Source organism: Symphalangus syndactylus, chromosome 4 (genome assembly GCF_028878055.3).
Source record: "Symphalangus syndactylus isolate Jambi chromosome 4, NHGRI_mSymSyn1-v2.1_pri, whole genome shotgun sequence".
NCBI classification, from domain to species: domain Eukaryota; kingdom Metazoa; phylum Chordata; class Mammalia; order Primates; family Hylobatidae; genus Symphalangus; species Symphalangus syndactylus.
The window spans coordinates 21,754,089-21,768,276 of NC_072426.2; the positions used below are offsets into that span (position 1 = coordinate 21,754,089).

General features: G+C 34.3%; 1 protein-coding gene across 12 annotated transcripts in view; it reads right to left on the reverse strand.

Moving 5' to 3' along the window:
* The window catches only part of SENP6 (SUMO specific peptidase 6), a 115,211-nt gene that overhangs the window by 38,888 nt on the left and 62,135 nt on the right, over positions 1-14,188 (reverse strand). For all 12 annotated transcript variants that reach the window (XM_055274227.2, XM_055274224.2, XM_063637861.1 and 9 more), the window contains 6 exons: positions 13,877-14,174; positions 10,277-10,506; positions 6,491-6,658; positions 1,783-1,816; positions 1,196-1,390; positions 2-228 (listed from right to left, as the gene is read on the reverse strand). In XM_055274227.2, the coding sequence (XP_055130202.1) occupies positions 2-228; positions 1,196-1,390; positions 1,783-1,816; positions 6,491-6,658; positions 10,277-10,506; positions 13,877-14,174 (1,152 nt within the window). The remainder of the gene's footprint in view (position 1; positions 229-1,195; positions 1,391-1,782; positions 1,817-6,490; positions 6,659-10,276; positions 10,507-13,876; positions 14,175-14,188) is intronic.

Sequence of the window (14,188 nt, forward strand, 5' to 3'; positions counted from 1 at the left end):
CAGTTTTAATTTTGTTTTCCTTTTGCCCACAACTTCCTTTGATGCTCTCCTCATAGGTTCTTGTACAGGCAACAAGTCTGCCATTAGCTTCTTCAAAGGGAATTTTCGCAAAAAAATTGGAGATGTTATTCTTTATACCAATTTCGTTAATGATACTTTCGAATACCATATTTGCCTGAGGATCAAGGCCATTTTGAAAAATTAAAATTATATGTTGTTCTTCCAAATCTGAAAAGAAATAAATATAAGTCTAAAAGAACAAAAGAAGTAAATAGATACTTTTAAAAGGAGTAATTATTAATTCTTTCCAGGAAGATAATCAGAAATCCCAGTATAAAGGTCCACAACAATGTCTGACATACAGTGGATACACAACAATCACTGGAAAGACCAGTATGTATTACATGCCAAGTTCATCTAAGTTATTGGAAGGAACCAGAATACATTAGTCTAACAACAGTTCAAGAACAAATCTATTCACGTATGTAACTAATTTACTTCATCTAATAAATCTAAATCTATAGTCTTAAAGATATAATAGTTAACATTTTTGTCAAACACAGAAAATTGCCACGTGAACTGGTAGTATCTCAAGAAAATCTAACTGCAAAACAGCTTTTCACTAATGTGCCAACTCTTGTAGACTTAGTGGTAGCTAACACTTTTTCATAATTAAGCTGAAGCAGCAATTACTGCTGAAATGTGTGTATCTTCTAAGCAGTCAAGCCATGCTTTAAGTGTTAAAGGTGAAGGAAAAAAACCTGGAGAACCACACCTATGTATTATAAAGATTTAAGGCCCATTTTAGGAACTTAACAACTTCCTATTCAGGCCAAGTTTCAAGATTTCCAGATTTATATGGCTGATTTACATTTAATATTCCCATCAGTTAAAAATTTTTATTTTACTCAGATTACAGTGTTAGTTAAGAGTGCAGATCTTTTGGGTTTTAATCACTTAGAAACCTTCTAAATGAGTAAGTCTGGGTTTTATCTTCACCCTTCCACTTTCTGTGAGTTTTTCCTCATGTGTAAAATGGAGAAAGTAATATCTATTTCACAAGGTAGCTGTGAGAATTGTAGATAATACACATCTAAGGCATCTGTCAAAGTGCACTCACATTTTGCATTCAACAGATATTATAAATACAATATCTATTATAATTATCTATTATAATCTGTTTTACACAACTTACTCGTTAATTTATTTATTCCTTTATAATCATTCCAAACTTTATCCTCCTTATTCATTTGCAGTTGCATGCTCAGCTTTTGATAAACTGCTGGAATTGCTTGAAGAAACACTACAGGTAATTTTCGGACATTACACCATTCACATTTAGTTAGATCAGAGGTATTTAAAATAATCTCTACAGGATCATGGTCTGGTTCTGGAGGAAAACAAACGGAAATGGAAAAATAATTCTTAGGAGGGTAATATCATGAATGGGGGAAACTGTGAGGAAATACAAGTTTAAATAAATGTAAGCACATATTTATTATGCTCTATAAATCAATACTCTTGTGGGTAATAAAAAAAATCTTTATAACTGCCTTGAAGAAGCTTTTTTATTTTTTCCAAATGAAAAGGGGTTTCTAAAAAGTTAGGCTCTGTGATATTTCTGAATGAAATTACACCAAGATATATGCCCTTTGATAAGAAGATATATGTAACAACTAACCATCTTAATAAATTCTATGAATATTATTTAATCTTTTATTCCTGTAAAGTGCTTTGGTGTAAAGAAAGCTTTATTGAGTAAAAAGACATAAAATAGCTTACCGTCTAGCTGTATCTTGATAAAATCTAAACAAAACTAAAAAAAAAGATGAATTAGTATTGCTCTAGACTTACAAAGAAAGGCAGGCTTCACTTTTTTATTCAAATACTTAGAATGTTTCTTATATTACTCGTTTATCTCTTAAAATCCCACAGAGAAGTTGGTATAACATTATAATGAACACCTAAATATTGCTTACCTAAACTCACTAACTGCTAAACTGTTAACATCTTGCCACATCCCTTCCATCAGTCTTTCTGTTCTTTTTTTTTTTTTTTAACTTTTATTTTAGGTTCAGGGGTACATGTTATATAGGTAAATTGCAAGTCATGGTGGTTTGACTTTCATTCAATGGTTTTCGCATCATTGAAGGTCCTTGCTTGAATTACTTATTACTGGTGGTTACAAAATGGTATTTTCTAACTAATTATTTCAATGTGGAAAAGGCACATTAAGCCTATTACAGCCTGAATTAATTATTTTACAGAAGAGAGATTCAAAAAAGGAGGCAAGTATTTTGAAATGCATTAAAAAACAAGATAAATGAATATACACAGGGATGAACAGATAAATGGAAAGCAAATACAATAAAATGCTAATAGTAAAATTTAGCTGGGAGTTAGATAAATGTTCACCGCAAAATTCTTTCAACTTTTCAGTGTGAAGATTTTCATAATATAAAAAGAGAAAGGAAATATAAAATAAATTTAGCAATTACTACAATAATTAATTGCAAAGTCTAGAATATCACTAAACATACTTTCTAAAGATTGCATCTGAAAGGAATGTGTTAACTGGTTTCTCTGGGAAGTAACAAATTATTTGGGGACGTTAAGCATGGGTACCAGCAGGGAATGGTGGCTTTTAACTGTTATCCCAGCATTTTGGGAGGATCACTTGAGCCCAAGAGTTTAAGACCAGCATGGCCAACATGGTGAAACCCCATCTCTACTAAAAGTATAAAGAATTAGCCAGGCATGGTAATGCATGCCTGTAATCCCAGCTACTCAGGAGGCTGAGGCAGGAGAATCGCTTGAACCCAGGAGGCAGAGGTTGCAATGAACCGAGATTGTGCCACTGCACTCCAGCCTGGGCAAAAATAGTGAGACATCATCTCAAAAAAAGAAAAATTTACCTGGGTATAGATGGCATGTGCCTATAGTCCCAACTACTCTGGGGCCTGAGGTGGAAGGATTGCTTGTGCCTAGGAGCTCAAGTTTACAGTTAGCTATGACTGCAGCACTGAACTCCAGCCTGGGCAACAAAGAGAGACCTCATCATTTAAAAAAAGAGTACTGTAGCTTGTGAAACATTCTAGCATACATGGATGTTGACACTACGTTTTGGAAAAATGTTAGCTGATTCAAAAAGTGTCAATAATGATGACATAAAGCATTCACTCATTCATTTATTTATTTGAGAATGAGTCTCGCTCTGTCACCCAAGCTGGAATGCAGTGGCACAATCTTGGCTCATTGCAACTTCCACCTCCCGGGTTCAAGTGATTCTTCTGCCTCAGCCTCCCTAGTAGCTGGGGTTACGGGTGCATGCCACCACACCCCACTAATTTTTGTAGTCTTAGTAGAGATGGGGTTTTACCATGTTGATCAGGCTGGTCTGAAATTCCTGACTTCAAGTGATCCACCTGCCTCAGCCTCCCAAAGTGCTAGGATTACAGCCACCACACCTGGCTGACATAAAGCATTTAAATAAAATTGCTGCATAAGATAAAGGAATTGAAGGAAGTTATATCTAAATATTTGTCATTTAGAAATATGTAAGTAAGTCACACATTAATATTACAAGTAGACACTTGGCTGGGCGCAGTGGCTCACACCTGTAATCCCAGCACTTTGGGAGGCCAAGGCGGGTGGATCACCCGAGGTCAAGTTTGAGACCAGCCTGGCCAAGATGATATAACCCCATCTCTACTAAAAATGCAAAAATTAGCCAGGCATGGTGGCAGGCACCTGTAATCTCAGCTACTCAAGAGGCTGAGGTAGGAGAATTGCTGGAACCCGTGAGGTGGAGGCTGCAGTGAGCCGAGATTGCGCCATTGCACTCCAGCCTAGGCTGACAACAGTGAGACTCGGTCTCCAAAAAAAAAAAAAAAGTAGACATTGTTCTATTTCATCTACACTGTGAAAGTTTCTAAATTTAAACTGAATGAAAACCTTGGTTTTATATCTTCTCATTTGAAAAACGAATTTGTACATATGTGGTATTCCTAATAATATATGCCATTTTACTTCTTTAAAAAAGCACTTGCTTTTAAATAAAATGGACACTTCTAAATAATGCCAATTGGCCGGGCGCAGTGGCTCACACCTATAATCCCAGCACTTTGGGAGGCTGAGGCGGGTGGATCACGAGGTCAAGAGATCGAGACCATCCTGGCTAACACAGTGAAACTCCGTCTCTACTAAAAATATAAAAACATTAGCTGGACGTGGTGGCTGGTACCTGTAGTACCAGCTACTCGGGAGGCTGAGGCAGGAGAATGGCATGAACCCAGGAGGCAGAGCTTGCAGTGAGCCGAGATCACGCCACTGCACTCCAGCCTGGGCAACAGAGTGAGACTTTCTCAAAAAAATAAATAAATAAATAAATAAAAATAATAATGCCAATTATATCACTGAGCAAATTAAAATGATTAAATTATCTAATAAACAAGTGTAGAATTTTATAAAACATTAAATGTAGTAAAACATTTAAAACCTGTTTCTCAGATTAATCATAACTTGGCAAATAAATCATTTCACTACAAAACATAAGGAAGTTATGTTCAAGAAGAAGAAGAAAATATCAAATCATCTTTTTATTTACACTATCTGAAGAAGATACAGATCCACTAATTATTCTTCAATGAAGAATGTCCTTTGCGAAAAATCTCATGCTACAAGTAAGGTTAATACCACACTGCAAATTTCCACATTATATTTTTTGGCTGGAAAATTTCATTTAGCATTGTAATTTTTTAAACTGACACATTTTATGTTACATATACTGCCTTTTATTTTTTTAACTAAATTTACAAAGTTTTTCTTCCCTGTAGCAAATATAACCTATCAGAAAAAATTCATCCAAATTTTAATGTAGTTCTTCATAAACAGCTTTAAGACTAAATATGCAACTTTCTAATTAAATGTCTAAATCACCAGCAAAACCTTACTCATCACACTGAAGAGTTATAAATAACAGCATTAATGTGGGAGAAAGCCATAAAAGTTACAGGGCACTCCTGAAAATTTTTGAGGTGCAAAGTGACACAGAGTGACATTTTTGTTAATTGATAGAAACCAGGAAAGACAGTCTGCAGTATGAGGGCTGTAACAAAATACAAATTTCATAAATCCCTAAAAACACTGACATATGTTACACTATTATTGGGCAATAAAGGGTAGACAATTTATATATAATTTGCTTTGAATCTCCAGGGTACTTCTGAAACTTTTAGTTTTTAAATTGTGAGAAGCTTAGGGTTTTTGATGGAAAAGAAAAATTTGCTGGATTCCCATAGAGCTGTGCTCTGTGAAGAAATCAGGTTCACATTTCATTTTCTCCTATAAACAATTTTTTTTCTTTTGATCATATTGTATCCTAGAACCATGAACCTTTACCAGAAAAGAAACAGTTATTATTCATTACATAAAATAATAAAATACCTTACAACTTTCCTGCTGTGATATAATTATTTCTCTCTTTTTTTCTGTTTTTTGAGACAGAGTCTTGATCTGTCACCCAGGCTGGAGTGCAGTGGCGCCGTCTCGGCTCACTGCAACCTCTGCCTCCCGGGTTCAAGCAATTCTCCTGCCTCAGCCTCCCGAGCAGCTGGGACTACAGGCACACGCCACTGCTCCCGGCTAATTTTTCTATTTTTAGTAGAGATGGGGTTTTAGCATATTAGCCAGGCTGGTCTCAAACTCCTGACCTTGTCATCCAGCTGCCTTGGCCTCCCAAAGTGCTGGGATTACAGGCATGAGACACCGCGCCCGGCAATAAGTTCTCTTAAAGACAAGTGCTTTATGTAAAAAGGACAATATTAGTTTGAAAGAAGAGATGGAAACAAATAGGGACACCAAGTTAAGACATTATAAAATAAAGGCTTACAGAACACACACAGTGCTTTATACAGTTAATCTAGCAACAATGTTTATAATACATTAGAGAAAAAAATAATGACTAAGAAGGCTAGTTAAGGAGATTATATTAAAATTTCAAACAGAAAATAAAAACTTGGATTGGTGGCAGAATAGTAAGTACACAGGTATAATAGTAAGTACACAAAGTCCTTTGAGCAGCCATTATAGTACAATAATCTATTTCTAGGAGTCTTGATGCTATAATATGTTTTCCAGCAGACCCCAAAGCTTCTGGAATCTTCATTCACTCACTACAGTTCTTTAATATATTCTTTTCATGCACTTAGCTGGCATGATACTAAAACAGTAACACACTAGAAGGTTTTCTAACTCATTGAAAGTTTCATGTAGTAAGCTGGCATGATAATAACAACATATTGGAAGGTTTTCTAACTGATTTTAATGGTGAGGAGCTACTATTTATATACTCTTAAAGCAATGTGAAATCTTGAACTAAGTTTGATATTCTATTAAATATTTTAACTTATAAATTTTAAATATATCAGCTTTAGCAATGGAATTTTTAATGTTATAATTGGTATAGTAAAGAGCTTAAGAATGTACTTACAATTACAGGCTCTGTTAACAGCCGGAAGAGTGTTCCTACTCGTATACTCCGACAGTTTAAAATGACACTGTCAAAGGAACTTTGGCAGCTTAAAGCTAAAGGATCTGGAGGTTCTTGAGAAAACACTTTACGACGTTTTAGAGGTGTGTTGATAATAGAATTGCCAAACTAAAAAGGAAAAGAAAATTTTCACTTAATAATTTACTAAAATAAGGTTGCAAGCTAAGTATAAACATACGCAAAGACTCAATATAAGAAATGTAAATATCACAACATAAAATGGATTTCCCTTCAACAGTGTTAGATAAAATTAAAATTCATGGTTTTTATATAACAGTAAATCCTCGTATCTTATTTAGCTATACTTTAGTTGTTATTTAAATTTGAGTAATAGTATGGCAGTCAGGAATAGTACTCTGGGAATCAGACTGCCTGGATTCAAACAGCCACACTACCTTTTAAAGAAGTGATCTTGGCCGGGCGCGGTGGCTCACACCTGTACTCCCAGCACTTTGGGAGGCCGAGACGGGCGCATCATCTGAGGTCAGGAGTTCGAGACTAGCCTGCCCAACACAGTGAAACCTCGTCTCTACTAAAAGTACAAAAAATTAGCTGCGTGTGGTGGCAGGTGCCTGTAATCCCGGCTACTCAGGAGGCTGAGGCAGGAGAATTGCTTAAACCTGGGAGATGAATGTTGCAGTGAGCTGAGAATGCACCACTGCACTCCAGCCTGGGCAACAAGATCGAAATTCCTTCTAAAAAAAAAAAAAAAAAAAAATCTGATCTTGTAAAACTTAATAACTTACGTAAGTTTTGGTTCCCTAAACTCTAAAATATGCAGAGTAAGAGTACCCACTCAACTGAGTTAATGCATAAAAAGCAGTTTAGCAGAGTGCTTCATGCACAGTAAAATGCTGCTAGTTATAGTGGCAGTGATACTTGAATTAAATCAGCAATTCTTTAGAAAGCAAGCAATTTAGGGGAATTGTTATTTCCATTACAAAATAACCCTTCCTTATATATTTACATATTTTAAATTATTTTCATCTGTTAAATGATGATTCCAGTCACTTCCAAATAGAAATTAATCATAAACACTTCATATAGGTATGTAATTTTAATTAAAAGTAATTATATTAGTATCTTTATTATCATCACAAGAATAAAACAATATCTTGACAGAAAATAAGGGAAAAGAATGTCCATCATTCCCATTATCCTTCTAAAGGTATTTCTACCATCTATGTCATAGGAAAAAAATGTATTTTAAACAAAATATGATCATATATATGATTTTGTAAACTGCTTTTTCAGGCTTATTAACAGATTTATCATTAATATTTTCCATTATTATTATTTTTTGAGATGGAGTCTCACTCTGTCGCACAGGCTGGAGTGCAGTGGCATGATCTCGGCTCACCGCAACCTCCACCTCCCTAGGGGGTTCAAGCAATTCTCCTACCTCAGCCTCCCAAGTAGCTGGGATTATAGGCACATGCCACCACGCCTGGCTAATTTTTTTGTATTTTTAGTAGAGACAGGGTTTTACTATGTTGGCCAGACTGGTCTCGAGCTCCTGACCTCAGGCAATCTGCCCACCTCGGCCTCCCAAAGTGCTGGGATTACAGGCGTGAGCCACCGCATCCGGCTTATTTTCCCTTATTATTAAAGAAAGCTGTTAGAGAGGTTTAAAAGTGTTTTGTTTTGTTTTTAGCTGTAGAGTTGTATCTTCAAATGAGAGGTTATTTAGCTCACTAATAAAACAGGAAAGAGCTGCTCCAGTTGAATCTACAGTAAAGGATTTAGTCTAGAATTTGAATGGTCCACATCCTCCACGGAGCATCATCAAAGACAGTACACACTGAGGTACCCTTATGATTCAGTGTGCCAGTCTGAAAACTGCTCATCTAAAAATTCCATTACATGGAAATTCATCATTAATTTAACTGAACTCATATGCTGGACATCTAAGTTCTTTCCAATCTCTTGCGATAGCAAACCATTCTTCAAAGAGCATTTTTGCAGTCCAGTCAATTGTGGTACACATTTAGAATTACTGCCAAACTGCCCTCAACAGTTACACCAACTTATACACTCAACATTCCACTTCTCCAAACACTGATCAAGACGAGACAATATCATAGTTTTAAATTTTTCAGCAATCTGAAGTTCAGAAAAGGTATTTTAATTTCATTTTCACTACTTTGATTACTATGTTTTTTTGAATTCTATTCATTTCCTTTCCTTATTTCCCTATGGTTTGCCTCTATTTCTTGATTTTTTTAAAATTAAAAATATACAAAGGACCACTTTACACTTTGTCACATAGCTTACTATTTTTCCATTTGCATCTACCTATCAAATTGTTTAGAGTGTTTTTCTACACTGTTCTACTTTTCATTTAATCAAACATATTCATCTCTTCATTTACTATTTTTGCTTGTGCTACCATGTTGGAAAGGCATTCTGTAAGATTATATAAAAATATTAACCCAGCTGGGTGCAGTGGCTTGCACCTGTAATCCCAGCCTAGATGATAGAGCAAGATCCCCCCCTTTAAATAGGTAAATCAATAAACCCATATATTTTTCCATTATCCTTATGACTACTTTTGTTGTTTTTCATTTTTTAAGGATCCCATCCTAACAACCAAGTATATATGTTCCCATATTTGTATCTGTACTCCCATGAACACTGACATGTATAAACACATACGTATAGAATTTAACATACAAGTTTATTATTTTATAAAAATATTCGTACTAAAGTAATATACACATATTTCCTTATTTTGGTATTCTCACATAACAGTACCATGCAGAAATCCTCAAAGTCACTGATATAAGTTCTAATTTTTATTTTCAATGGCTGCATCGTATGGATATACCATAACTTCTTCAGCCATATCCATATTAACAGGCACAATGATTTTGTTTGCCAATAATCATGTTTGCATATAAAGCCTTACGTTCTGGGGAAGAGATGGAGTCTAAGAAATTAATTACTTGGTCAAATAGTACACACTAAAAATTTTTTAATGGTCATTTTTACATTTCTTTCCCAAAAGACTATAGTAACTTTCTTTTCCATCAGCAAATTGGGAAAGTGTCCTTTCCCTTGGATCCTTGACAACAGCACATATTAATTGATTTTGTAACAATTTTTAAAGTCCACTGAATACAGTTGTATTTCATTTTCCTTAATTTGCACTTTTCATGTGGTAGTTTACTACATGAATTTTCTATTTTTGTCCATTCTTATCCTTTGTTCATTTTGTTTTTATCCTGTAATCTTTAAGAGTTCTTAGTCTATTACAGACATTAAAATATTATGTCATCTGCATTACAAATAGTTGTTCCAGATACATTGTCTATTGACATCATTCATGTTACCTTTTTCCATGTGAACTTTTTGAAATTTTTATAGTAAAATATAAAACATAATATAATGAAACATAATATTATAGTAAAACATATCCCTGTTAAAATGACTTCTCTCCTCTGCTAGATTTTATAAGAAATTTTTGTACATACTGACATTTTATTGTAAGGTTGATACTGTGTTTCCTTGTTGAATTTTTTATACTTTAAGCCTTAAGTTTAATTGAAACTTATTTTTGTATATGGCTTAATGTTCTTCCAAATAATCTCCCATGTGGTATTTAAGCCCCACTTAATGAATAATCCATCATTTTCTCCTGGCACTACCAAACTGCCTTCTAAAAATAATTAACACCCCAAAATGGAGGCATTAATCTGAACAAATGTCAACAAATGTGAAAAGTACCTGGTCTTTCATTCTTGCTTTTCTTGGCAATGTAACTGTATTTAACTCTGAGTCTTCTGGAATGCTTCGTAGTTCACGCTCTACTCTGCAAGTATTTTCATTTAGCGCTGCTTCTACTTTTCCAGTGGATGGTGCAGGGGAAGAACAAGCTGAATCAGCAGGCTGAGGAGATATGCTCTCTCTTCTGTTAGTTCTGTCGTTGTCATCATCATCATCACTGGACAAAATGACTAAAAGTATTTTAATAATTTATAATTTATATTAAAACTATAGTTATAATTTTATATTTCATTTCTGTCCATTAAAAATGCAAATAAATTACCAAAGTGGAAAATATACTGAATTTGCTTTGGACCTCCTCCAGATCTAAAATTAATAAAAATGAATGAAGATACAATCCACTCTATCTGATAAAAAGTTAAATCTGAAGAAAGCATTAAGACTTGGTATCTTTTAAAAAAATATGATACAAATACAAAATTTGATTTTACAGTCCATCACCACTCACCCAAACAGCAGTATCAGCAAGTTACAGGAACAGTAGGTCTATTTCAGAGTCCCAAAAAATTTAAAGTGTAAAAAACAATTTACACACAACTTGTTCGCAAAATAGCATGCACTGTAAATATGTGTGCAACTCCATGTAGTCAAGTATATATATTTATATATAAATATATATTTTATATAATTATATATATAAATATATATATTATATAATTATATATATATAAATATATATTTTATATAATTATATATATAAATATATATTTTATATAATTATATATATAAATATATATTTATATAATTATATATATATAAATATATATTTTATATAATTATATATTTTACATGTAAATATATATTTTATATAATTATATATATTTTATATAAAATATATTTATAAATATATTTATAAATATATAAACATATTTATTTATATTTATATATTTATATATTTGTTTATAAATATACATACATATTTATATATACGTATATATAAATATATATACGTATGTATACGTATGTTTATACGTTACGTTATGTATGTTTATACGTATAAATATATACGTATATATAAATATATACATATATATATGTATTTTGAGACAGAATCTCATTCTGTCACCCAGGCTGGAGTACAGTGGTGCAATCTTGGCTCACTGCAACCTCCGCCTCCTGGGTTCAAGTGATTCTCCTGCCTCAGCCTTCCCAGTAGCTAGGATTACAGGTGTGCACCACCACACCCAGCTAATTTTTGTATTTTTAGTAGAGATAGGGTTTCACCATGTTGGCCAGGCTGGTCTCGAACTCCCGACCTCAGGTGATCCGCCCACCTCAGCCTCCCAAAATGTTGGGATTACAGGCATGAGCCACCATGCCTGGCTGTAGCCAAGTAATTTTACCTCACACAGGAAGTTACTAAAATCTTAACTGGTCCTTGGAAAAATCTGGACCAGTGCCTAATGTTCAATAAGTCTTGTTGAGTAAATGGACGTGAGCAAGAAAAGATACTATGATGGTAATTTGCTCTTATACCTTGTACTCATTACTGAATCTTAGCAAATCTATCTCTATATCTTAATTCCACAAAGCCACTCATATTGTATTTGAGTCAAATACAAACTCCTTGCTATGGTTTATAAATTTACATAATCTGGCCCCTGCCTATTTATCCAATTTTCTCATAATATTCTGTTTTTGTCTCTTTATCCTCCAGGCACACTAGCCAGTATTTCTGTCCCTGAAACACCACAAGCTTGCTCCTGCCTGAATTCTACTTCCCTCAATATTATGCATTTTGGCCAAGTATTATATTAAATATCACTTTTTTTTTTTTTTTTTTTTCAGATGGAGTCTCACTCTGTTGCCCCGGCTGGAGCGCAGTGGTGCGATCTTGGCTCACTGCAAGCTCCACCTCCCAGGTTGATGCCATTCTCCTGCCTCAGCCTCCCGAGTACTGGGACTACAGACGCCCACCACCACGCCTGGCTAATTTTTTATATTTTTAGTAGAGACGGGGTTTCACCGTGTTAACCAGGATGGTCTCGATCTCCTGACCTCGTGATCTGCCCGCCTCGGCCTCCCAAAGTGCTGGGATTACAGGCGTGACCCAATGCGCCCAGCCTAAATGTCACTTTGATAACCCAATAAAGTAAGCACACACACAGTCAAATTAACTGATTTAAACTTTCTGTTGTTCTTTGTTGTGGATGTTCACTTGCTTATCTGTTTCTCCCTGCTACACATAAACTATGAGAGAGCAGGGACATTGTCTTGTTCACTGCTATATCCCCAGGCCTGAAACAGTGACACAGAAAAAGCATTCAAAAGTCATGTGTTGACTTTATTAGCATTTCAAACATAAATGTTTAATTTTTACTGAGTAATGTACATGTCCCAGAGAAGTATCATCTCAGTATTTCTCTACCTGTCTTTTTAATTTTACTGTCCAGTCTCAGGAACAAATATTGAGCATGGTTTCTCTTTCAACACTGGTCTTTTATTAGCAGAAAACCTAACAGGCCAGATTAAACGATCTAAACAGATTTACATATATAGCATTTGAGAGGTGGGGTTTTGCCACTTACTGGTTATTTGGCTCAATTTCTCTTCTCTGTAGAATTAGGGACAATAAGGGTATCTATTTCACAGAATCGTTGCAAGAACAAATGGTATGTAAAATGCTTAGCACAGTACCTGACATATATAGATGTGTATATATATATATATATACACATACAGATGTATGTGTGTACATGTATATAGATTTTTTAAAAAGGCCCATGAACTATATTTTTAATGAAAAACTACACAAGTATATATTAAAAGGAAAGCCTAGTGTTCTATTTACAATTATTATTTTTTTTTTTTTAGCAACAGGGTCTTGCTATATTGCCCTGGCTATACTTCAACTCCTGGACTCAAGCAATTCTCTCATCTCAGTCTTCTGAGTAGCTGGGACACCACTGTGCCCAGTTTCCATTTTTTAGAAGAAATCATATTCATTCTCCACAGTATACACTCTTATCTGTAGCTTGCATTATTCACTTAAATAAGGATATTGGAAATCACAGTTTGTCAGATCTTTCACTTCTTTAGAGTATACACACTGTATAGTCAACCAGTCCCCAAAAATTTCTAATCTTTTGCTATTTATTATAAACAAGGACTGCATGCCATACACATACACACAAGAATAAAAAGACAGGATATAGATTTAGGAACAAACGTGGTAAGGATATTATATGTCAAATATTTTATTGGGCTATGCATATTTTATGTTATTTTAGTCCCCTCCCTCCCCCCAAAAAAACCAAAAACCACTATCAGCAGGAAATATACCCATTTAGAGATCAGAAAGATTAAATTAACCTGGCCAAAGTCAGAATGCTGGTTATAACTGGCACTTCATCTAAGACTAGGGTCAAGTTCTGTGTTGTTTTTTTTTAACTATTTAAGATGGACAGGATGAGAACAAGATTAGTTTTAAGCTCACACTTATATTAAAAATATATATGGGGTTGGAGACAGTGGTTGTAAAAATACATCTGAAAAATACTGGATTGATATAAGCAATATTAAAGGGAGTAAAATACTTACTTGGATCATTTAGGTCTGACAAACTTGTTTTCCTTTCTTTCAAGTTTGTGATTTTGGGTATTTTTGCCCCAGGTAAAATGACTTTTCCATTAGTCTGTAAATAAGTGTGTTTACTGTCATCACAATTCACAATAATATCAATTGGAACCTTTTCCACACTGTTGCCATAAAACTTCTTGGTTGTTAATCCTGTGTTTTGTGACTTCTGTCCTCCAGAATTCTGATGAATTGACGTTCTTAATAATGGTCCAGTAGACTCATTCAAAGTAACAGCTTGTCTGCAATTTCTTTGCAAATCCTTAGAAAAAAGAA